This window comes from Atractosteus spatula, chromosome 5 (genome assembly GCF_055471065.1).
Source record: "Atractosteus spatula isolate fAtrSpa1 chromosome 5, fAtrSpa1.hap1, whole genome shotgun sequence".
NCBI lineage: Eukaryota > Metazoa > Chordata > Actinopteri > Semionotiformes > Lepisosteidae > Atractosteus > Atractosteus spatula.
This window is the reverse complement of record NC_142710.1, coordinates 62,432,542-62,457,390: the sequence shown is the minus strand read 5'-3', so window position 1 is coordinate 62,457,390 and position 24,849 is coordinate 62,432,542. Positions and strand designations below refer to the sequence as shown.

Genomic DNA, 24,849 nt, shown 5'->3' with positions numbered 1-24,849 from the left:
TTTCCAGCATGGAATAAACCTTTACCTGTTCCTTTGCAGCCTACGCATGCTGATGCAGCTCCCTACTTGGTGTTTTCCCGAGCACAAATTGAGTTCTATGATCCAGACACCACAGGTTCAAGCCTGGGTTATGTCATTAGCCCAGTGTGATCATTGGTGGCGCACAGTTTAGATTAGTTTCTCTAGGCTTAGGGAAATGACAATTCCAGCACAGGTGGGCACATAAGAAACAGACTTGAAAAACACAGTGACCAATAAACAGAATGTAAAGGATTTTTCATGTTAATGACATAAATGAACTCATGAAATGATGTGTACTTGTTGACACTATTTTTATGTCCCTATTTCCTGTAATGTGAATTAAATCTGTGACACAAAGAACAGACACATTGTATTGAATTTCTGTGGAGCTATGCTGATATTATTGCTACTGGAGACTGATAAAAAAAGACACGCTTGACCCTCATTCCTGATTAACTGTTTAGAATCACCTACATTGTTTTCACAAGTTGTTACATTGTTTTAGCATATGTAAATAGCTAAGAACTGTTCACATCAGGTTTGAATACAACCCGTTAAAGTTGATGGATTCCAATCAACTCTTTGTCATCAAAACTAAGCAGTGAGATTTTACAAATTCATTTAGCAGTGTTAGGAGCAGATATGAAATGTTAGGATTTCTTGATATGAAGATGTGGAGTTGTCAGTTTTGTTTGCTATATACCCCCACCAGTTTGGGCTCCCCCAGAGACCTGCTTCCAGCTGCTCCTGTACTGCACAGGGGGGAAGAGGGATTTACAGACATGCTCTTCCAGCTCCAACCTGCTCCCCTGTCAAAGGCATTAATCTTTTGACATGCTCTAAACTCTGCAATGCTTTAATGCTTTAATGCAAGCCATTCTGCTTCTCCAAAGGCCTAGAAAACCTTCATTGACTAATGCTTACACTGAGAAATCCAGGTCTCACCCACCTAGTGACATTGCTCTGGTTTGAACTAGGGTAAAGGGTTCAATCTGCAATCATGAATGGTTGCTTTTTACTATTTTATTCACTTGGAAGTTCCATGTTAGGATTGTTTAATGTGCAGGACTTAGTCAGCTACCATTTTTCTGTTTCAAGTGGAAATATGAACATGGGTTAATCAGTCACTCCACCTGTTGGTACCACAAATTAATGTAAAATCCCATTTCCATTAAACTATGCTTAGATTGCAAGGTAGCAAAATCACTAATGACTAGTGTGTGTTGGAGTACCTGCAGAATATATATGCTTTAAACATGTGGTTTTTGTACTAGAGGATGATCATTTTTGAAGCCCTGCTTTGCTACAATTTACTCCCACATGAGACAGTTATTTTGTTATGGTATTGCCATTTACGAACAATACTTACAAATGCTTCATAGAAGAAAAATGACATGCTGTGTATGGCTGTAATTTGTTTTTTTGTATTGTAATGCATCTACAAATAATACACAACAGTAAGAAAAATGAAAAAAAAGTTCTGAGTTTTGTTATAGCTACTTGATGAAAGGTTTAAGGTAAATGGCAAAAAACAACTTTTATGAAAGGCAAATTATACTTTAAATGATTTTAGTATTAAATGCTGTGTATCAGCTTCTATATTATTATGTAAAAGGATTCACAGGCACATGTGGCTGTATCCTCTTTAATGCAGCGTTAATACTTTTCATCCTACTGCCCCAGGCTTCTCTGCAGCCTTATGGTTTGTCCTGGAAAAGCTAAAAACAGGCTCTGACCTTGCAGTGTGATTGTTTAACAGCCGCAATATAAGCACAGGACAATGCATCACTCAGAAGGCAGTAGATCAAGAAACCTGCTGAACAAATGGATATACCGTACATACGTGCAGAATATAGGAGAAGAGAGAGAGACCGAGTCAGAGAGAGCAGGAGAGAGAGGGGGAGAAAGCCACAGGGCTCAGCCCATCTCATCGACGTTTAGGTAAATGTGCTGATCAGTAAATCCGTCAGTTCGAGGTCCCCTGTGCTTTGAGCTTCACAACGAGGCACTGACCCATCTTTATCCTCCTGTGCGACCAGCTGACTTTTTTGGGGGGTATTACAGCAAATCCACTGCAAAGAGAAACTGTAACAGCTCCACCTGGGTGTTTGATATTTTATTCCTTTCCGGCCTACAAGAGGATGAAGTCCGAGGTAGGTGGATTTATGCAGCGCATGAAGTTACTGCAGCAGCATCTGCCCTGGGTTCGGAAAGCTGGCATTTATATTGCTAGCAACAGCAGGTGTCTAGCATTAAAATATGCTGCGATTAAAGGGTATTTGAGCTGGCGCTATATGAGTTGGCTATAAGAGGAATGCTGTATGCAGAGATGCTCTATTCTGTAGTCTGATGTCATAGTGATTCTGATGCAGTATCGCTAAAGGACAGGAGATTTTGCTTAGTAAGCTGAGCAGGAATGTTAAGTTACAGAGACCTCTGAATAGATCCTAATGCTGATACATCCCCTTTTTCTCTCCTCATCCCACTCCCAAAAAGAACTGAAGTATGTCTTTCATTGTAGTAGATCTGGGATGTTATAGATGGTCACATTGATTTATACTAGAGGTTGGAGCTCCACGTTTGCATTTGTCAATTAAAATATATGACTGCACTGAATCACTTGTGATGAATTCCCATTGATTCTGTCAATTGTTCTTGAGATTATTCATTGCATCTTTTTCTAGATGTAGCTGATCTAAACAGATTAAATGTGTTTACAGAATAGATGGGCTCAGATTCTCCTACATTAGATTTAATTAAAACTACATGAAAATACCTGCAGGCTTTATTGTGTTTTACACATTGATGTAATGAAATGTTAATATGCTTATTGTTACAGAGTTACGTAAAGGTTTGTGATTGATATTGAACTATATTGTAGAAAATACATATGTTGTTTTCTATTACTTTTACCTCAGAATAGCACTTGTGTTAAATGGAGATATTGGAAATGTTTGGATTTTTTTAAATGTACAGATAATAGAATCTAAGGGATCTGTATGAACACTCTTAGCCTGGCTTGAGGTACAGTACTATTATTGCTTTGAATATAAATATTAAATAATTGTGTTTAATATTGTAGCTTAAACACGAGTAAAATGATCCATATACAACAATTTTCTTCCATATAGATTAAGAAACTGAAAATTAGTGAAAATATTAAAATATTGGAAGCAATTTTGACATCTAAAAAGCTAATTACAATATTCTCTCCAAGAAAACTTTAGCACTTAACAAGTGTAGAGAATGTGATGTGTTCTTTTTAAACTTTTAAAAAATATTTTAAAATCTATAACAATTTCCCATTTCTGAGGTTGCCCTCTGTTGGATTAGTTTTGAGGCAGTACAGTTCTTTTTAATCATCTTGAAAAGACTAATTTTAAATTCCTCACAGGTTTCATAATCATTATGAAATCAAAGGGCCTTGTTTTGACTAGGAAGATTTCAGCATAAACATTATCAAATGTGTTTGTTGACTTCGTAGCTGTCTGAATGCAATGTGGGAAATACCCCTGCAGCTGCCAGGAATCCTCAGGATATGTACTACTTTGATATGATCTGCTGCACAAAATATTGTAATTTTTTTATTTTTTTACACCAAGAGTCACCATTTTGAGTCCAACACAAAAACTTCAATTCTTCTGTCCAGATATGATGGGTTATTTTTCCTTTCAGTGATTTGAACTTCTACATTAGGACTAGAACGAAGCATTTCAGTTTTAACTATTAAACAAAGGACAGTCAAGTTTTGCTGATCTTCAACAATCATTTTGTTATGCTCAACCGAAAAGCTAATAAAATGTTTACATGTTTGAACATCTCTCATGAAATCTTTAGAAGTGCTTTCTCTTAATTAATTCTGTTCTTCTTGGTGATGTAATGTGCACTACAAGAATGATCCAGCTCCTAAATGAATCACATGTTTTCCAGACAGTGAGAGACAGACCTAAAGATTTACCTTGCATTTCTTCAACAGTTATGAACATGTATATATTGTAGTTACAATGTATTGTAGTTGATCATGTTGTTGTTATTTAAATAATCTCATTTTGGTTGGGATTTAAACTACATTTAATGAAGGTTTACTTCTGGAGATTGGAAATAGATATGTGAAATGACCCACTGTTATGTTCGACAATGTCAATGAATCTCAGCTGTGCAGAATGATTTTAGAAGTTTGGGGCGTCACTGCAGTGAACAATATCCTTAGGCAGCAGATAATAATGATTATTCCTCTCCTGTATGTAAAATGGGAAATATTAACAACAGCTTTCTGTACCTTGGAGTTAAAATTAACTGACAGCCCACCTGTGTTTGACTGACTGAATCTAATGAAGGAACAGATAATGAGTTTGGTAGAGAACCTAAGGGAATAGTTTTTATATATGTATAAAGAAGGCTGGGTAAAAGTTTTTAATTACTTTGTCATGATTGAAAACAATAGCAGAGTGACGTTCTACTGTTTCTGTACTTGAGAAAAATGTGTTCTTCTGACATTTCAAATGAATTTTTGTCTATTTCTATGGTTATTTAACTATTTAATTTGGTTGCATGCTATTTCTAAAAAGGAATTGTTCATCTTTCTGTGGGCTTTCCCTCTTAAAATATCGATTAGCACAGCACTGTTTGTGTACATGGCAGAGCAAATGAATTCAGAATGGCTTTTCTAATATAACTAATGCAGAAATTAATGTAACAAGGAGTTTACAATGTGAATATGACTTTTTGTTCAGAAATGTTATATTCCTTTTAAAACGTAATATTTTCTTAGTTTAGTCATCTTCAACCTCTGAACATGTGAATAGTTGCTTAAAGTCTTGAGTTAAATTTCCCCTTAAGTGTTTCTTGACATTACATTTAAGCTAATAACCTAGTTAAGGAGAAAAGTAGCATTGTTAAATACTTAGAGGATTATTTTAGTGCTTTGTGCAGATGACCAGTTGGTCGTAGTGTGACTCTTGCAGGCTGATTTCACTGTCAGATCAGTCGGTCTAAAGCTATATTATACAGTCAGTTAGGAGAGTTCAGTTAAGTTTAATACAGTGCTTAGATCTTTAATTTGGCTGGTTAAAAACATGGTGCTCTCACAGCTTTTCCTTTAGTTTTTTTTAGTTTGGTTTTGCCTCCCTGTGTTAATATCTGATGTAATGACTGCTTGTTGTGGTTTACTGTAACTACAAATTCTGCATTAACACTATGTGGGTGTGACTCTCAGATACTAGTAATGTCTGTTGTGGTAAAATGTTTATTTAGTTCCATACTGCAAGTGACTGAAGACTTACCATATTTCTCTTTGCTCATTTTCAGTATACCAATAATGTCTTATTGGCTAATTTAATTGCTCATTTAGAAAGTATACAGTACCTGTAAAAGTATGTCTTATTAGCTTCAGATGATAGTGAAACAGAATATATCTGAGTGGAAGAAATATTTGTTTCTGACTGTTAGTTATCTTTAAATGGCTCAGTGTTTTTTAACTAAATACAATTAGTTGGTTAATGGCTCTTGGTTGTTGAATACTTTAGCTGTTCAATAATTGTCACTTGAACAAGCTAAATGGAACACCTCAGTAATGAGAACATAAGTAATGCAGTTTGACACACATTTTTATTTATTTTGAGATTATTATGAGGCTTTCATAGAAATGTTAATATGTACTACACATATATATTATACGGTATAATTGTACTGTATATTAATTGTATTTAAATTGCTTTCTATTGTTGAACTTTGTAAACCACCAGAAAAAGATAGAGGACATGTATGTTTACTGCCACTTAGTTTATAACCCTGTTCTTCATCGAGTTACAGATGAAAAATTACCCTTTCAGGAGCTGTAGAATGCTAGACTAGAAAGCAATCAAATAATGAGTGAAAAACTGTGTGACATTTTTGTGATAGACTGCTCCAAACAGTAGCATGAAATCTTTAGTTTCATTTGCTATTTTTAGGTCTTAAGTACTGAGGTTTTTCAGATGAATTTCTTTGAAAACGATCATAAACACAATATGTATTGTTTGAAATCAACTGCAAAATGTTTCTGTTCTTAAACATTATAACCTTCTTGATTTGGCCATTTGGTGTAATATGTAGGACACTGTTTGTGTTAGATAAATGCAGTATTATCAATACATTTTGCCAGGTTTTAATGAGGTTGACCAACTGTGTTATTGGAATAGGACATTTTTCTCAGACGAAGATATACAGGTAGATGACGGCATTTTGGTAAATAATGACCTTATTTTGAGCCCAATTCCTGCACAAAAAACTAGCACATCAGGCTGTTACTTTCACAGCAGACCTCCTGTTCTGCTCTCCCTGCCAAAGAAAACACTTTTTTTGCATGCATGTACACAGCCATGGAAAAACAGAATTTCCTACAAAGGAGCTTGCAATGAAGGGACACTGTCATGACTGTGTGCCATGGTGTTTTTGTAACTGGGTGTCTCTCTATAGGCGTTTTCTTCCGAGTCTGATTAGGAATGTACCGCAGAGCAGAGGGAAAGCTTCAGTAGCTGTTTACTTAAAATCATGAAGTTACAGAAACTTGCACACTCATCAAGGAAAGACTTGAAGCTTTGGCCTGAGGAGAATTTCTCTATTACACTGTCATTCTTGGAGAGGAACAAATTATGAATCTACTGGGATGTCTGTTCTCTAGAAGTGCAACAGGCAAAAAGGTTTTAAGGAGGTTTAGTGCACAGAGCATTTTTCAACATTTTTTTACTTACATAAAGTAATTAATATCATGTCAATTCAGGACTTTGATTTTGAAGAAAAGATCTATTCATTGTATCTGTTTAAGACATAAATAGACAATTCTGGAACAAGATGACAGTTATTTCAATAAACTCAACACTAAAATTGCATAAAAACATTGATATAATTTTACAGAATAATTGTACTAAATCAGGTAAGCTTACGCAGCCCTAACCAAGTTATCTGTAATGGTTTCTTTAAATAAATTTTCCCATGCCTCACAGAACCATTTCTCTTATTAAACTGAACTAAGTACTGTACATGCTTTCATGTGATCCCAAGGCAAAGATAAGCACAAGTTAAATTAATCTTATCAATGTACTGTACCTGCCAAATGCCACTGCTGATGTTGTCAGGTAGTGGTGAGAGATGCTTTTGGGTTTTTGGGGAAACAAGGTTACTCCAGTATGTCTGTGTTTTTGTTACATTTGAATAGTACAGGTAACCTTGGAATGATCAATACGATATATGGAGAGGACTGCAGTATGCTGTAAGTTCCATTTTTGTTATTTACCAAGGGAATAATCAATACAAAGTCTTTAACACTAAACGATTAAGACTGTTTAATCAATACTGCAGCAACAGTTAAGAAGGTTCTGCTGTGGAGAACTGCACTTTTTGTTATACAGTATGTCAACTGTTGTAGTAGAAATAATGAGTAAATAGTTTTTAACTTACTGTAAGTATTTTGGGGATGCTGTCTTGTGCGTTATTCACACATAATTTACCAGGTCTGCACCTAAGGCTTTTTGTAATCAAGTTCTTGAAATCTAAATCTTGGAATCTTGAAAAAAGGAATTTTAAACAGGCTTTCATCATAAAAATGTGAGATGGGAACTGTACGTTGTTTGGGTTTGTGGTTATCTCCAAGGGAGCTGATGAACAGAAAACAGGTTAGTCATTGCCTAGTCATTTGGTAATAAGATGGTAAATGAATATAATTGGATGGATTTTACAATATTTGTTCTACAGTTTCATAATTATATTTCTTAGAACTTGGCATTAGGTCTCCGTAAATTAGTAAGTTAGAACTTGAAGGATACACAGCCTTTGCAATGACAACCCCTTTGAGAGATGTATACTATCATAAACGTGAGCACTATTTTTGTCGTAATTTTGTAAAGCATTTAAAACGAAGAGCAATTTTGTGATATATTCCATTCGGTTTCAAGGCATTTCCGGCAATTATTATTTCGTAATAATGGGAATATGCATAGAGTGTGAGATGAGAGTTACAAATAATAAAACTGTAACAAAATGCTACCTCTGAGGTGATTTGTGGTCTGAATTGTGTAATTATTAGAGTAGGAATTGTGCTTTCCTCGGTGTTTGAAATAAGTTGTTGGCCTAGGGGAAAGGAAGAAATAAGAAATGATTTTGCATGCTGGAGGGTGGTATCCCTAAAGACGCTGAAATGCAGACTTTTCTAAAATGATATCCTTGACTCCATTATTTAGACACCTGTTTAAACATGAAATCTAACAGATTATTTCTCCCCTCCTCATCTAAGTAATGTGTGTTCTCTGTAATCTACTTTTGTCTTTGCAGTACGTCATACACACATTTAAACAACATTCACTGTATTATAATTTGTCTAGACCCAGTTATAAAAATAATTCATGTTTGCACTAGGAGGCTGTATTATTGGAACATGAGCTGTATGTGAAAGGAAGAAGTCATGGATAGGCATCAGCTATTGTACAAAGGTCCTTTGAGAAATTTGTCCTTGAAAAACATGTCCAAGGAACTGCATTTTTTCTGTGAAATGTTTTCTTTCTGCAAATAAGCGCTCTGCTTGCTGTTTTACAAAACATTCCAATGAGATCCTCCTTTTTGGCAGTCTGAATATTATTTCACTGACTGGCCTTTTTGTTTTCTATATTTGAGCTGAAATGAGGCGATAAGGTGGAATTTCCTCACAAAAAAACACTTTGTTATGTTGTACTTAGAAGACAGCTCTTAATGTACTGACCACAACGTAAGACTCACATAAAAATGTTATCAGTGTTAAACCTGTTACAACGCATCACAAAACATCAGAAACAAACATCAAACGTTTTTTGTCAAATATGTTAGTGGAACGCCTTTCAACGTAATTGATCTTTAATTTCTGTTGTTTTCAATTTTGTAAACAAAATACACATTATGAAATTGTAGATATTCAGTATTTTGCACCATACTGAGAGATATTTATTCTTGATTTTGATGTTTCGGTGACTCACCAGGCACTAGACTGTGACATGGTTAAATAGTATGTACTGGTATGCAGTCTTTCAGTTTCATGCAATGTTTAGCAATCTCTTACTGTTTAAGTGTTCTATAAATATTTTTTGTGCTCATAAGCTAACAGTGTCACACCCTCGTGGAAATAAAAATTTCCTTTATAACCATTACTGCTAAAAGACCTTTCTGCTTGTTTGCTGGTGATTAAAGCTGTGCATGCAGTTGTGTAAAGAACGACTGTACACGTCTGATACACTTTGGAAAAAATGCAAGTAGGCAACGAAGCAGGATTTCCTTTGACAGTGAGTGAATGCCTGACACTGCAGATTTTCAAAACTTCTGGCTGCTGAGTTCAGTCACCAGATTGCAGTTATTGTTATCAAAAGTGAACGTATCCAAGAGGTACTGAACGTTCTGCTTGTCATTGCTGTGAAATAAGCAAACAAGGAGAGCCTGCGGCCTGTGTGCTTTGTGGGACAGGGAAGTGAATTTAAATCCGTCAGTAAAGGTAAGAAAATTTCGAACAAATTTTGTGCTTTGTTCTGATTGGGAGAAAATGTTTGAAACTGTAAACTGTGAACACTTCTACTTTTTGAAAGTTATTAATCTGGATGTAGTAGGTACTGTGTGTATTGCATATTAGATGAAACACTGTGTTGTCTGTGTTTGAAACATAAAGCACTGAACTTGGTTTAAAAGTTTTGCTTGCTCTTAGGGTCATATTTCTAACAGAATATTGAATTGAAAATTGAAGGACAAATGTAACTGCTTTAATGCCGGACAAACAGAAAGTTTCCTAGCACATGTTAAGCTTGTTAAGCCCAGATCTGATCGTTTAGATCATTTGTTTGACTAGTAGTTATAGTGTTAACAGTTGTCAACTTTTATGTTTCAGGAATTGCTTAAGCTTGCAAAGGTCATACAGATATTTCTCTTACAGTAGCAAAAATAATTAAAAACTGTTTGATTTGACTGTGACTAAGGTTTTCCTTGGGTAAATATCATTTAGGAAAATGTCTAATTACACTGACTGCACTCCATATATATAGTATAGTACTGTACATGGTCAGAGGCTTTAAAAACTCAATAAATGTTGTTGGTTCCATTCTTTGTGTTTTAATGCATTTCATTACATTTAATGGATTTTAGCACATTTATCAGATGGTTTCATCCAAAGCACATTCTAATTGAAGTTTTATACAGCCACGCTTTTTACTGAACCAGTCTGAGTAAAAATATTCTATTTACTGTACAGTGACTAAACTGCTACTCCACACAGAAACTATCAAAAGCTCTGTGGATACAAGTGCAGGGGCTGTTAAGAAGGTTTAGATCCATTATCACATTTTTGATAGAAATGGTTCCCCTAGTAATATGAAATTATGTACTAAGCTTGAAATCAAGAGCAATTTGATTTTTAATATTAAACAAATATATTTTAGGGTAAACAATAAATAGATTGTTGCAGTCCTTGTAATGCAAACTGTCAAAAGTAGAATTTTGTATAATACTTTATAATTTAAGAGGTTATTACATTTAAATAAAAACAGAAAATAAACAAAATTTACATTGAACATAGGTATCTAAAATTATATTTTGTCTGGTACCCATTTTGTTTGCCGAAGCTGGTTAAGTTTGTTGAAGGTGAACATGTCATCTGGAAGCCAAGTCGTGTTACACCAGATTGTAAAACTAGTGAGTCCAAAACATTGTACTGCTAGTTTGCCTATCTTGAAGTTAGTCTTGACGTTGGTTTGCTCTGAATTATTGTTCGTGAATGGCTGCTGGTGAGAGAACACACATGAGCACGTGCCTCTGACACTTCCCAGCTGTACAGCTGCTCATCTGCCTGCCCTCTGTGAGCTCCACGGTGCCTGACTGGAGAGTTAGCATTGATTATTGGTATTAATTGGTATTAGGCCACTGGTATCATTGCTAGCCTTGCTCCCACTCACTTGCCTGACTGGCTGTAGAGGGGGTTGGTAATCCCCTGCCATTGGCAGTAACAGGCAGGAGATGCAGGGCAGCCCGCCAGGCAGGGTCCTTGGCTTGTGACTAGCCAATGGAATCATGTGACTTTTAAAGGAGATGTGATTTTGTGATGCAGTCATAGATCCTCCAAGCCAGGTTTAAAGACAGTGTCTTATTGTCTGTACTGTGTATTACATAAATAACCGTATGATTCTCAAAAAAGAGTTGCACAACTGCAATTGCTTTATCAGTCTCTGCCAATAGCCCGTTTAGAGTATATCTTAAAGACTGGTCAAAGTGCTCAAAGCGGTGATCATGAAAGCATGCTATTGTACAGTACATAAGATGTTGCCTTATGAGACAAGGGACAGGCCTAGCAGCTTCCAAGCAGATCATAAGAGTTGCTGTTTGCCAGAAATCTAAGTGAGGCCTGGCATAATCCTAACCCCATTTTGAAGGCACTATGCCATTTGGGCTCTGTCACTTGGATATTCCCAATCCCAGTGAATTAAAGCTTTAACCAGCATGTGAGTCGTTCTTGGGTCTCTTGGACTTCAAGAAGGATGTCTCAGCATCTTGATGATGAGTCACAGGCCTACAGTTTAATCACAGTGACTGGATAACTTCAGGCATATACAGCACATGAGACTTAACAATGTGAAGTATTTGTGTTACAGCAGCCAAATTTCACAGGTTGGCAGTACAGTGGAATCTTTTGGGACAAATCACTTTTCCACAGCTCTGTCTAGACTGGAAGCTTTAACTGTTGCCTTTAATATCAATTGCCTCACCCAAACAAATTAAAAGCAAATTAAGTATATTGTTATGAATGTGTATTTAAGAAGACATATAATGCTCTCTTTAATCTGATATAGTGATTTGAAAAACATTAAAATAATGTCATTGTACTGTATGCATCTCAGTATGTTTTGAGATCTGTATATAATTTTCTTTTTAAAAACATATTGTATGTTTTGTGTGTCCATTACGTTATTTCAAAGACTAACTAGCAGGGATTGTACAAACTATGCATTTGTATGAGATTATAGAATACCCCTTCTTGTACTGCAGCCAGAAGTAATTAAAAATTGAAATATAATTGATTGCTTTTGCCAGTTGACCCACAGATTTCACAGACAATATTAATAAGCAAACTGCTAGTTTTTATTGTGGTAGTTAGACAATTACAGTAAAGACTGGAAGAGAGAATGATGTTTTTATGTTTTTTTACGGGTTACTCATTAATAAGAAAAGAAGCCAGAAGATTTAAGTGTCACATTAATGAAGAATGAACTCTGAACTCTGAAGTCTGAAGTCTGAACTTTTCTTTCTCAATGGGAAAAAGTAGACTTGTTCTTCTGTCATTGAAGGTTTCTTCAATCTTTCACTGTGACATTGGAAAATAACGTACACGTCTAAGAAAAATATACATTATGTAGTCAGCTTAACATATATTGAAATTAATGTATTACATTCAGCAAATTATACACTAAAGGGCAATGTATTTGTAGGAGTGTGAAAAACCTAAAAGGGAAGAATTGAGTTGATACATTCAGTTAGAGGTAAAAATTCAGCTTTGTCTTTCTTCTATGTCTTTCATTTGAATTTTTTTGAAAACCAAACAAATGACTTTCCCATCTCAAAAAGCAATTATAAAGCTCTCTGACTTAAAACATTGCCACGTGTAGCAGAAAATGTGATTATTTTAAAGCACACTTTTGCAGTAACCTGATTATTCAGTTATGAATGACTTCAATAATGCTACCCTTCGAAAGCTAGGGTAATCATTATGAAAATGAAATATGTGCTGTCAAGTACTTTGCAAAACAATCTTATGAAAAAGCGAAAAAATGAGGCAGAGCAACTTTGTTTTTCAAATTAAAAATGACTTCCAATAAATCAGAATCAAGTTCCAATCAGGTGTACAGAATTTTAAAAGCACCACAAATGAGTTTAGAGAACAGATGCTACCACAAGGTAATTGCCAAGCATATTAATTCAGTTTTTGAAATCCACATTTGAAAACCTTGGTCTGCATAATCCTCTAAATCCCTTCTTTGTGATGTGTTGTTCATGTTTTTTTTTATTTAGGAGGCATTTTCCTATGACTCAATTACCACTATCTCGTGTTCTAAGTCTAATTCTAGACAGAATTCATACAGCATTTAAGTCAATGCGTATCATTTGCTATCAGATTTTGACCAGCTCCACCAGTAACACATTTAGTTTTCATTGTCATTCAAAGCTTTTTGAGTTGAATTGTTGTTGGGTTTTTTTGTAATGGTCATTTTAATTTTTTGCTTATGAAAACTTGCTGAAGCTAAATACTCTAAATACCAATTAAGTTGGATCACAATAAAATGTGCCATTCCTTTTCAGTTAAATTTAAATAACAATAAAAAGAAATATGGATTTTTAAAGCAGGAAAAATTTATTTGACATCATCTAAGCCTCTATTGCCCAGAACATATGCTTGAAGTTATATTGCCTTGGGTAGAATATTTTCCTGTTGTTTTTTTTTTCAAAAATGGCCTTGAAGGGGCTTTATTTTACACGTGTTAGGTAAGTCTCGTCAGCCACAGAGCACAGTCTAACTCACCTAGACATAATAACTGTACATAGTGCTATTTAACTTTTTTATGGTGTCTGAGTTTTCATTCATCAAAGGTGAAAAATATACAACGTGACAGCCATGAAAAAGGCGGCCTTTATAACCATTGCCAACACAAATAGTGCCATTAAACCTTGCAGACTGCATCACTGGGAGGTGCTCCACTCCAGTCAATAGCCTGTGTGTTCCTATTCTAAGCTCAAATGCTGGAGACCTACAGTGAGCAATTGAGGGAAGTAAGGAGGATTGCACAGGGCATGGTACGTGTGAAGCACTGACTGACTGAAAGACTCCTACGATGTGGTTGGCTGGCTATATGAACGTATCCGTCAAGGTTCAACATGTAGCTTGATGCCCTCTGTCAGGCCTGCATCATACTGCACTGTAAGAGTGACAGCACCGAGCTAAGAGGATACGGTAGGTCATCTTAATCACCCTGCTTTTCTTGCGTTTGCTCTGCACAGTTTCTAAAACGAAGTCAGCATGTGCTAATAGAACTATTTTCTTTATCAGGCGTTGCCTTGCTTTTTCCCTGTTCTCATTATCAGTGTGTATCTGTCTTTAAAAGACATTTTGTTTTGCCCATCAAAGATGATACAAGATGGCAAAACTCTTTGAGAGGTCTTCAACTCGGGACCTTGTTATAACCTTGGATTTTCAATGTTGTTCTGGAAGTGTAGGTTCATTATTTGAGAGCTTCTCCAAAAAACAAATCAGCAAATATCAGTGAGAAAAGAAAATAATATTAACATTTAGACATGAAGGCCAGACTTACTTTGTCTTACTTTGTTTAACAAGATGTGTGTCTTACAGTATATACACTGTAATACATAAAGCTATTCTATTTAGAATGTACTGTACTCCATTACTGATAAATCTTCAGGAGCTGTATTAAAATGTTTTGCTCTTTTGGTGCATGAGTTGTCACTGCCATCTCGTGACAAATTACTCATGATCTTCCTGTAAGGCTGAGCAGGAACACAATGCTTGTGAATCAGATCTGAAGCATTTGAGAGACAACTTTTCTTACTGACAGCTCAAGGAGACCAGGATGATTGACTCATTGCGAGTTTTCCTAGATGTTCCTGTATTTAGTCGTAATACCAGCATTTCAACTCGGTTATCATATACAACTCAAATTTGAGATGTTGTGTAGTACACCTAATTTTTTAGATTAAAATAAGCATGGTGAGAAGTAATTAATTATGGAAACCACCTACGTCATTTAGGTTTTGATGTCCTTATTGCCACCAAAGTGTTTCCCTGTATATGGTAAGTTTTTGTAGTTGCATATGAAACAATGGCCATAACTCATATTGTCATTCATGGTGATATTTTGTCAGTATGAAATGTAATTGTACTGTTGGCTTTTGTTCATTATCTGAAGGTATGACTGTAGGATGTGACTCTCACAACAGTGCGCTTGTTTTTTAAAAATATTTGTTGAAAATTATTGGTTTTGTCTTATTTATTCTACTTTAGTAGTACAGGAGTGTACAGCCTTTATTGTTTCTTGTATGAACCTCATTACATTATGTAATACAATGTTATTATGTCTCAGCTTAAACCTGGGGTTTGGATCCATTGAAATAGTTTGAAAAAATGAACAGATCACAATCTTGTCAGTTTCTTTTTGTGAAATGATATTGCTCTGCAACAGTTCAAATGAGCTGGAATCGAGCAGAGTGCCATGTGTCAGCCATAGGCAGCAGACAAGAGCACTGTGCAAATGAGAATAATGGAGTTATTGGAGGCAGAGATGACCAACTGCTCTGGAAGACATAACAAATAAATATGTACTTGTGAGAAAATTAAATTAAGGTACCATTCACCTTTTCATGGCATGCTGCATAGACTGTCCTTGGTTTTCTCCATGCTCATTTGTGCAGCATGGACTCACTTTAACGACTTGATGTTTATGAACATTGCTTCCCAGTGCAGCCCAACCACTGGCAACCTGATTAAGCCAGCAGTACACAACACGTGAAGTCTAGAATGCTCGGAAGATGTTACTGAGAAGACGTCATGTAACTGCGATATAGCTTTTAATCAACAGATGGCATTGTTTTCCAGAATGTGTTGGAAAGCACCCTCAGGGGAGTGGTTGCAGCCCCACTGAATGCAATTAGCAAAGCTGCAGCTTGTGGTCCATTGATCGTTGTTTTTATTATCCACTGGCAAAGTGAAGCTGTAATAGATTGAAATGGTCAGTCTGCATTCCCTCTGCATTGTTAACATTCCTGTTCTTCAATTCAGGTGCATTAGTTATGTGACCGCATGTTGTCTAACTGAAAGTGCACGTCTTAAGAAATGAAGCATTAGAAACTGGAAGTTAATTGGGTAGTTTGCAAAATTTAAAAAGGCAGTTAAAAATGTTTAATGACAACTCTGAAGAAAGTTAAGCTTCCCTTTATAATAACTTCATGCTGACAGGATCTTGCCATTTTGGATGTGCAGTGTATTTAATTGGGATACAGTAAATCGAAATCTTGTCACGTCAAAAATACAAAAAGCTAAAGAAATATATTAATCTTTCAGACACTGCCATAGTCTTAGAATATTGTAGTTATAGATCCATCACTAAATACTCTTCTACTCTTCACACTTTGTGCCTTTCAAGGCTCATCAAAAAAGGCTCTGTTCATTTGTGTTATTGAGCTGCTTGTTGATATTAAAAGCTCTCCAGAGAGCCTGTGTCAAGCACAGGCTACAATGACTTTAGCTTAGGCAATACGTGTGCCATTATTTATCGCTCAAGTTGAAATGACTTTCAGCATTCCTGCATGTTTGACATTTAAAGTAGGCCTCTTGAAAAAGTTTCATGAGTTCATATTTCATCAGAAAGTATTCCAATTTTGCTGTGTTTTATTTGAAGATGGTACTGAATGCTTGTTACTGTGTGCATAAAAAGCAGAACCGTGCTTAGTATGAACTAAACAATTATAATGCTGGTGTTGGTGACAGCATGTACAGAAATGTCCAGCTTCTTTTATTACTGTATCTGTCCACTGCATTTAAAATTTAAAGAGCAACAGGGGCGGTGCACTGTACACGTAATTAGTGAGCAGAGGTGGAGACTTTTTTTGTTAATCAAATAAAACAAGTACAGTGTATTTGTATAAGATAGCCACCAGACAAACTCCAAAGGTTTACATTAAAGTGGATGCCCAATATTCCTGATTTATGGAAAGATCAAAGTAGACGTAAGTGGCAGTAATGAGTACTCTTCAAGAGATAATGATCAGTTCATCATGACAAAAAGTGAAATTAATTAAAATTAATATTATGTGTTCAGTGTCATTGTCTGAATTCAACTCAAGGCACTCAGCATTAAGAGACATTTCCATTATTTTGGGGAAAATGTTACCAAACGTTATTGCATCGTTAAGTCAATGTATATAAATACTCTTTTTTTTGCATAATAGCTGAGCGATAACTGAGTGGCTATAAATGAATACTCCTTTCATATCATGGCAAAGAAGTAATAATCCTGTTTGAATGTTCTGCGTGATTACTTTATTAAACTGCACTATGAAATAAACATTAAAAGTTAAGCTATTTTGGAATAGGTCTACCACCTTCAAATTAAAAACCAAGAGGTACAATATAACATTTGAAATTACTATGCCAACATCATTTATAGCAATAGAAATAAGAGTGGTCCAATGCACAGTACAGTATATGAAAGAATGTGTAAACTTTATTTTTTAATTTTATTTTCTTCAACAGCCGAACATTACACTTTTCAGCTGTCTTTAAATCATGGTAGAAAAGTTTACTATCACTTACTACACCCTGTCCATGGCTCCCTGAACAGTGTCTTGATTGTGCACTTTCCTCAAAGCCTATTTATTGCTTTGACAAGGTGGGACACCCAACATGCCCTCCTGCTAAATTTAGCCTGCCTGTCAGTTTTGTACTTCAGTTTTAATAATGCAGCGATTGAAAAGGAGCTTGGGAATATGATACCAGAAGAGATGTCCCGTGATCTTAACATTGAAAGCCAAGAAGTAATAGAGGTCTGGCTGCCAGTTAAGGAAAAGGCATTAGCTGCAAATTAAATCCTTCAATTAGATTAGATAAATACAGTATGTATTTGTAATACTAAAAGGGATTGTATGTAATACAGGGACAAATCGTTGGGGTCTATGGTATTGTCTAAATTGCCATACCTGACCTAGCAAACTGAGGAGAAAGTATGTATGAAAATTGTATGAAAAAGTATGACTTCATTATGTACAGTCATTTAAAACTCTGAATACTCTGACTCTTCCATGGAGTTCCAGCCTGGGTTGGTAGTTTTCTGTTATGCCATTGTGTCCAAGCTTATTTATTCTGCATCATTAATGCAATTCATGCCAGCCTCCAGTGAACCCTCCCTGCACATCCCACTGGAGGGTCAGAATCAATCTTCTCTTTCCTCCCCCTCCTCTGAGGGCAGGCACTGTCCATGCTGGTGTGTGGCCTCTGTCATCACAGCTGAAATTGGGAGAAATTGCAGAACCAGATTCTGAGCCCCCCATCTTTTGAGATCTTTGCCTGAGGATTGAGGCAGTAAGGAACAACAGTGCCAGGCAGGAGTTTGGCCTGATTCTTTCCTTCTGTATACAGTATATATTTCCATTCCCATTATAAATACAAAAAGGAGGCAAATAAATTACATGATCAGTTTATTTTAACGAGTGGCACTGGAGGCTGTTCCTGCCTTTCGATTTGTACTTAAAAAGGAGCAGAAAGCCGTTACATCTGTTTCACTTTGCAGTTTAAAAAACCCTATTTTGTTTTATTGAAAATGACATGATCTTCATGTTCTTCAGAGCTGACCAGTTTAAATGTAAAGCAAAGGTTAAGTTTTTAATTTAACATTAAGCTTAGCTCTTTTTTTCTTTTAATTGATAAGAAATTATGTACATAGTGCAAGCCACTTATTAAACTCCATAGGGGTTTGTTGTGTTTCAAGCCCTTATGACTACCCAAAGTAATTTATGTAAATTGCTGGTTTTCAGGCTGTACTTGAGTCTTGGACAAACACTGAATTACACTTTAAGTACAGGATTTGATTATGGTAGGTGGTCTGTATAATTATGACTGCACGCCATGCTAAGATAACCTTATGGGGCTCTCTAGTAAGTGATGTTAGCCTGCAATTAAAATAATTACCTTGCATTTGTAATTATTGTTGTTTTGGGTATCTTAAAGAACATAGCAGTGAAAACTGTGGCTCTTGAGCATTTGTTTTTACAGTTTCTCATCTCTTCAGTCTGTTACAGCTGTGTGACCTCAAATTATCCTGTTTTCACCAGGAGGTGAAATAACAATAATAACAACTAATAACAATGGCAATCCATCTTTGTAGTGCTTTTCAGCTCTTAGATTCCCAGAAAACTTTTTATAAAGGAAGTGCAATACACACCTCTGTGGCAAACATTCTGTGTCAGTAGCTCTGCTACCTCACAAAATGAATTGAGCAGGAAATTTCAGAAAGTCCAGAGTGGAATTTAGCCTATTCTAGCCAAACAAGTGTTTTTTACAGCAATAGAATATGCGTTGGTGTTCTCTTAAAGAATACCTGCATTAACACATCCACATACAGAGCTTCTGGTAAGTCAATAATGAAACCCTGTACTTCCTGTTCTAAATAAGCATGTATTACAGAAAGACTAATAAAGCAGTCTAGACTTTCTGGAGCTACTGTACAAGATGCCATGCGCATTGCATCAGTTGTGTTTATATACTGAGATGAGTATATTGAAAAGCCAAAAGCCAACCTTGTTCAAAATGTTGCTTTGGACACTCATTAGGATATGAGTGATAGTATACAAAAGACAAAATAAAAAAAATATGATGTAAAACAGTTCATAAAGTAATTAAGGTAATACAGTGTAGTGTGTAAGATGCATTGTCTTCTTTATGTGAATTAGTTTAATTATTTATTTCTCTTTAAAATGGGTAATATTAAAAAAAGAAAATCTGTGTTTATTTGTTGAATGAGTACTCTAATCACAGATATAATTTTTACTTGATATTTTTTTCACTGTTTCCAGTTTGATTTGTCTTACCTGAGGATGGACTGTAGAGGATTAGCTGAAGGAAAGGTGCTGGACAAGGCACTCTGTGTAATGATAAACATCTATTCAATGTAACTAGTAATTAAATTCTAAAAATCAGTTCCTTATTAACAAACTAAATTCCTGTACATTAAACTGATGTAGCGGAAACTGAAGCCTAATAGCTCAGGATAAAAGTCTAAAATGCTGTTGTGTCAGGTAATTAACTCATTGCTGTAATTGCTTCCAGAAACAGAACTGTGTAATGCTCTTTTGCTTTTTTATGTTTTCCTCTACAAAATGGAGTAGTAAGCTCTACATTAATTTGTTTCCATAGTGTAATGCGGAGCAAGGAATCTAGCATGACATCATAGTGTCCCATAGAGTTTAAATTGTTAAAGTTCTTGTAAATGAAAATCCATCTTAGGGGACTAGTACAAAATGTGACTGAGGAACATGTTGCTTTATATTACACAATTCAACACATACAGTATGGTGGAAGAACTTTGTTCTTTAAATTGCCGTATACTGTATCTCTCTGATCTTGTGTACCAAACAGAACAGAAATGCACAACTAGAAGGGTTTAATTTCATATGAAACATTTCTAAATGCTGAAGAATAATCAAACCTACAGTATATTTTACAAACATACTGTAGTTCATTCTGTAGGATAAAGCAGCAATGATCTTACTATATACAGTACAATATTTAAAGTGCATTTGTTATGATTTTTCATTCCTGCAGAATCAAAACCATATTGGTTGTGGTCAGTGTTTAAACAGGAACTGTTGTGTGGGTATAGCTAGACCACCAATCAGCATTCCCAGAACTGCCATCATTCTTTTGGAGTAGGAATAGAATCTTGTAGCCAGAGGTGTCACTTTTGGAATGGCAGCTGTGACTGATAGAAGGATTAAACAAACAGGCACTTGAGGTTTAGCCAACGAGACACAGAGAGCGCACGTGGAGAGACAGGAGGAAGTATATTCAGTCATTAACACAGACTTTCACAAAAGTTTAACAGTTTTAAGACCAGACTGTTTTATTCAAGATTTTATTGAGTTTCTTTGTTTGAAAACTTTTTAATTCTTGAGGCCACAATTCAGACTAGGTACACTGTGTAATATGTTGCTGTGGAGAGTACTAGAACAAAAGGTAGTATCAGTTTGAATTGTTTCCTTCAAATGGGTTTGTATTACAGGCTGAAGTTTTAGTGCTAAATGTTTACTTACTGTCTCTAATAATAAAGCTTTCCATGAATATGTCATGACTTCATCCAGCTCCAAGCAAATTAACATACTGTATGCTCCTGATGGTGATTCAATATGGATTTGGTAGGTTTAATGCTGTGATTGTAAATGACGTAAACCTTTAAGTCAATAGGATGTTTCATTCTAGGTTGCACGCTATGGTTAATAGGATTCTAGGTGGCCCATGTCTTTTTAAGTTTTTAAGCATAGAACAGATAACTCCAATGTCCAATGCAATAACACTTTCAGCATGCTGATATATTAGGATATTTCACTTTACTTTGACGTATATCAAATTAAATTCTTCATTGTTTCTTAAGCTTTTGCCATTAGCAGTATTAAAAGATTTTTAGCCATCAGTTATACTGAATACTCTTGTCAGCCTGCTTGCAGGATACTCTAAGCCACAGTGGCATGTAATGTTATTAATGTTATTAATGGGCTTTTTATTGTAACTCGGAGGTGAAATTGATGTGATGCAAAATATATTTTTTACATTTTTACTGCTTTTTAAGCTATTAATGTAATAGAAAAAAATAGTAATACCAAATAAGTAAATACCTATGATACAGTCTTAAAAGAAAGAGGTTAAATTAATTTATTTCTGTATTACACCCTTATGCACTCTGTTGCTGCTTTTACACCAGTTTTCCAATGACCGGCTTGTAACATATCCTTGACCTCTGATTCTTTCGTGTCTTCTGTACTGTCACTAAATCACTAAATCCAATGACAAGTTCAGACACATCACTGAATATGATGTACAATAACTAAATTTATAAGGTGCATACAGGGCAATGTTGCATTACCGTTTGATTACCACCTTCTGTGCCTTTCTCTATGGAATCTGGATTATTTCCCCATGATTATATGGGCTTAGGTGGAGATTGCTGTTTCCTTCCATCAGCCAAAGACCTGTTTTAATTTCATTGGCTAGACTAAATTGTTCTACCAAGACTCAGATTTTAGAAACTGCAATGAGCAATGTTTCAAGTTTTACTTTTCCATGTACCAGGTGACTTATTTATTTGCCACTTTGAAAAAACGATATTTTAGTATTTCTTCTTCTGCTCTGAGGTTTTACCAGGCAAACTGAGCTGATATTTTTGTGGACATGTGGTAATTCTGAGTTGTATTTCTGTGGTGTTTCTAATGATGGCTTTCGAGAAGTTTCAAGTCAGATTGCACTACTTCTGCTGTATGTTAGTATAGCTATAACTACAGTATTATGATGCGGCTTTATCTTTCCTTTATTGAGGATATGTCCTCAAGAAAGACTTAGAATATGTATAGGAACTTAATTATTTGTAAGAAACTGAATCACACACTCTGAGCTTTCAGTCTTGCTTTCTCTCAGTAGACCTTTTTGATTGTAATCTACAAACTAGTGAAAACAAGCTGATTTATGGTAGAACATGACTTCAGGCTGCATCCCACTCATTCTAGAAGTTTTCATTCTACCAGTCAGGCATGAGAGCTAAATAGAGCTCCAATAATTTAAGAAGGATTTTGGTATGACAGGTGATGGCTGTGTAAGTCGAGTCCTAGCTGTGATAAGGTCTGCACGTAGAAATACAGAGCTATGAAGTGATGAAGGATTCAAGAATAAACCAGCCTGGTAACAAGCATTTACATCATATTAACTGATCATATACTTCTTTCAGAAGGCAAAAGTTGAAACATGTTTGGCTTTTGTGCTTTTTTTCACAGTTTCAGATTCTACAATTGCACATTTACAGTTGCTGATGTAACAGGTTGAAGGAAATAATCTCCTCGTGGGGGTAGAGTCCAAACTTATAATTAAAAGACATCACCACCTTCATCTTTAGGCTTCATGCTGGTGATTTCTGTCCTTATAAACTCTCACCATATGGGAATCATTTCCCTTCTTTCCTCTGCTTTCTCTAATTATCAAGAAATACCCCTGTCTCATGGGCAGTTCAGCTAAACCTTTGGACAATTAAATTTTCAGCCATCGTTCCTGCCCTGAGGACTTCTGAAGGATAATTGTAGACTCCAGAATTGTGATCTGATCTCAAATTCAGATGACCAACACCCCCGTTGTTCTGGGAGCCTGGTATTTATTTCAGAAACACATTGCTTATTCCCATGACCACTGTCACTTTTTGAAGAAATGGATGAAAAAACCGAGGTGATGTTTAAGCCTCCTGTGGCTGTCAAAATGTTCACATTTTTTTCCACTCTTAGTTGTTGGTAGCCTTAAGCTGAAGTTCAGAATCTGACATCTGGTTTTTAAAACTTCTCATTGTCAAGGTATCACTGAAGGAGAGTTTACAGAAATGGGGAATTGAGCATTGAGACACTGGGGAGGGTGTCATAGTAAATGCAACAGATGATGGAATCAAGCCCAACACAGGCCTTTCCTTCAGAGTCACGAAAGACTGAAACCGTTCCACTGCAGAGCTTACCTGAATTGCCTGTCAATTAAAGAACATTAGAATAAATAATTAAAGATAAAAGAATGTTAATTCATGAAAAAATATAAACGTGTCACACACAAAAAAGAATGTTAGTGAGTTTACAAAGAGACAAAGGGAAACATCCACTTCTCAAAATCCCATTATGTGCTGTGCAAGCAAATATTAACAAATTGTACCATGATGAAAGGCATAGTTTAAAATACTTTTTTTGAGTGTTATTTCTAAATATACAGAGAGGCATTAAAAATACAACAAAAGTGATTAATTCCAATACTCCTTTATTGCAAATTTTAATATCTCTTTATGTGGTATTTTCAATTTAAAAAAAAACACAAGGATTGCCTCACTCATAATGAGTTATTGCTAATAGTCTCTGAGGCAAGGGTCCTGAGCACAAATAGAGGTATGGTCACTTTAAGAAGACTTGTCTGTGCTCTGCCAGTAAACAGATATATATATATACTAACATTTGGTTCTGCCACGAAAGCAAATGAATGCAGTTCAGGCCTGCTGTCTAGTCTTAAAACACAAGCCCAGAGAGGATGTGTGAGAGAGAGAGAAGGAAAAGACGTTTTGGATTTCCGGTGCAGGATTGCTGGAGGTTACAGTGTCAGAGGGGCCAAACAGCTGAAATGTTGCAAAGGCGGCCGTTTCTTCTGCATTTATCAGGCTGAGTGCATCTATTAATAGAGCTGCTTCCTTCCATCACATGGAGAATGCTTCCAGTTGCATTCCTGCCTTCTCCGATGATGGTCTGCCTCTACTTCTGATGCTATCTTCCGTGACTGCTTGCCTGCCTGCCCTGCTCCCATTGTGGGAAAAAAAGCCTTTTTTTTTTCAAATCTGCACGCTTAATTAGATCGCCCAAACCCACTCCAGCCAGGGTCATTTGTATTCCCTCCATCACACTGCTAGCGTGGTACTGGAGGAATTCCCTCCCCTTCTCTCGCTCCAGCTTCAACACACCGCCACCCCCCACAACCACCACCACCACTGCCCCCGCCCCACTTTGCTAGCTACAGCTCGGAGAGCCCAGGAGAAGGCTGTCGGATAAAGGAATTGTCAGCCCCTCCAGCCGGGGTAGGGCACCCTGTGACTGATGGAAGGCATGCTCTGCTGGTGCCCCTCAGCTGTTACACGATCGTTCTGGCACCGAAAGCAGATCTGCAGCCAGTGGGCAGGGCTATGGTGAGATTGTGGGCACCCCTTCCTGCGAAATCTTTCCAACATGTGGTGTTTGCACTGTAACTCAGAGAAGACCCAGTCCCTGCTGGAGCTGGAGCTGGAGCTGGAAAGCTGGTAAGCAAATTCCTGTGTTGTTATCCTGTTGGTGGCTGACAGAAAAGGTCCAGCCAGGTAGAACTCTTTTTATTGAACACTGCATGGCCTGACAAGTCTATTGTATTGACGAGTATTGATTTGTTTATTTGTGAATCACCTCCAATTAAATGCATCACACTCATTATGAGCGCTGTGGCAATAAAGGCGTTTTTTTTATTTTTCTGGAGAATAATGAATGTACATA

General features: G+C 36.2%; 1 protein-coding gene across 5 annotated transcripts in view; it reads left to right on the top strand.

Moving 5' to 3' along the window:
* iqsec1b (IQ motif and Sec7 domain ArfGEF 1b) overlaps positions 1–24,849 on the top strand; it is a 203,608-nt gene that overhangs the window by 142,699 nt on the left and 36,060 nt on the right. The window contains exon 1 of one of the 5 annotated variants that reach the window (XM_088916112.1): positions 9,421–9,511. The exons of 3 other annotated variants lie outside the window; for them this stretch is intronic. Coding sequence is in view for 1 of the 2 variants with exons in the window: in XM_088916108.1 (XP_088772234.1) it covers positions 24,553–24,623 (71 nt within the window). In the remaining variant the exon portion in view is untranslated. Of the gene's footprint in view, positions 1–9,420; positions 9,512–24,523; positions 24,624–24,849 lie in introns of those variants that run through there. One more of the 5 variants, XM_088916108.1, reaches the window with a different exon arrangement.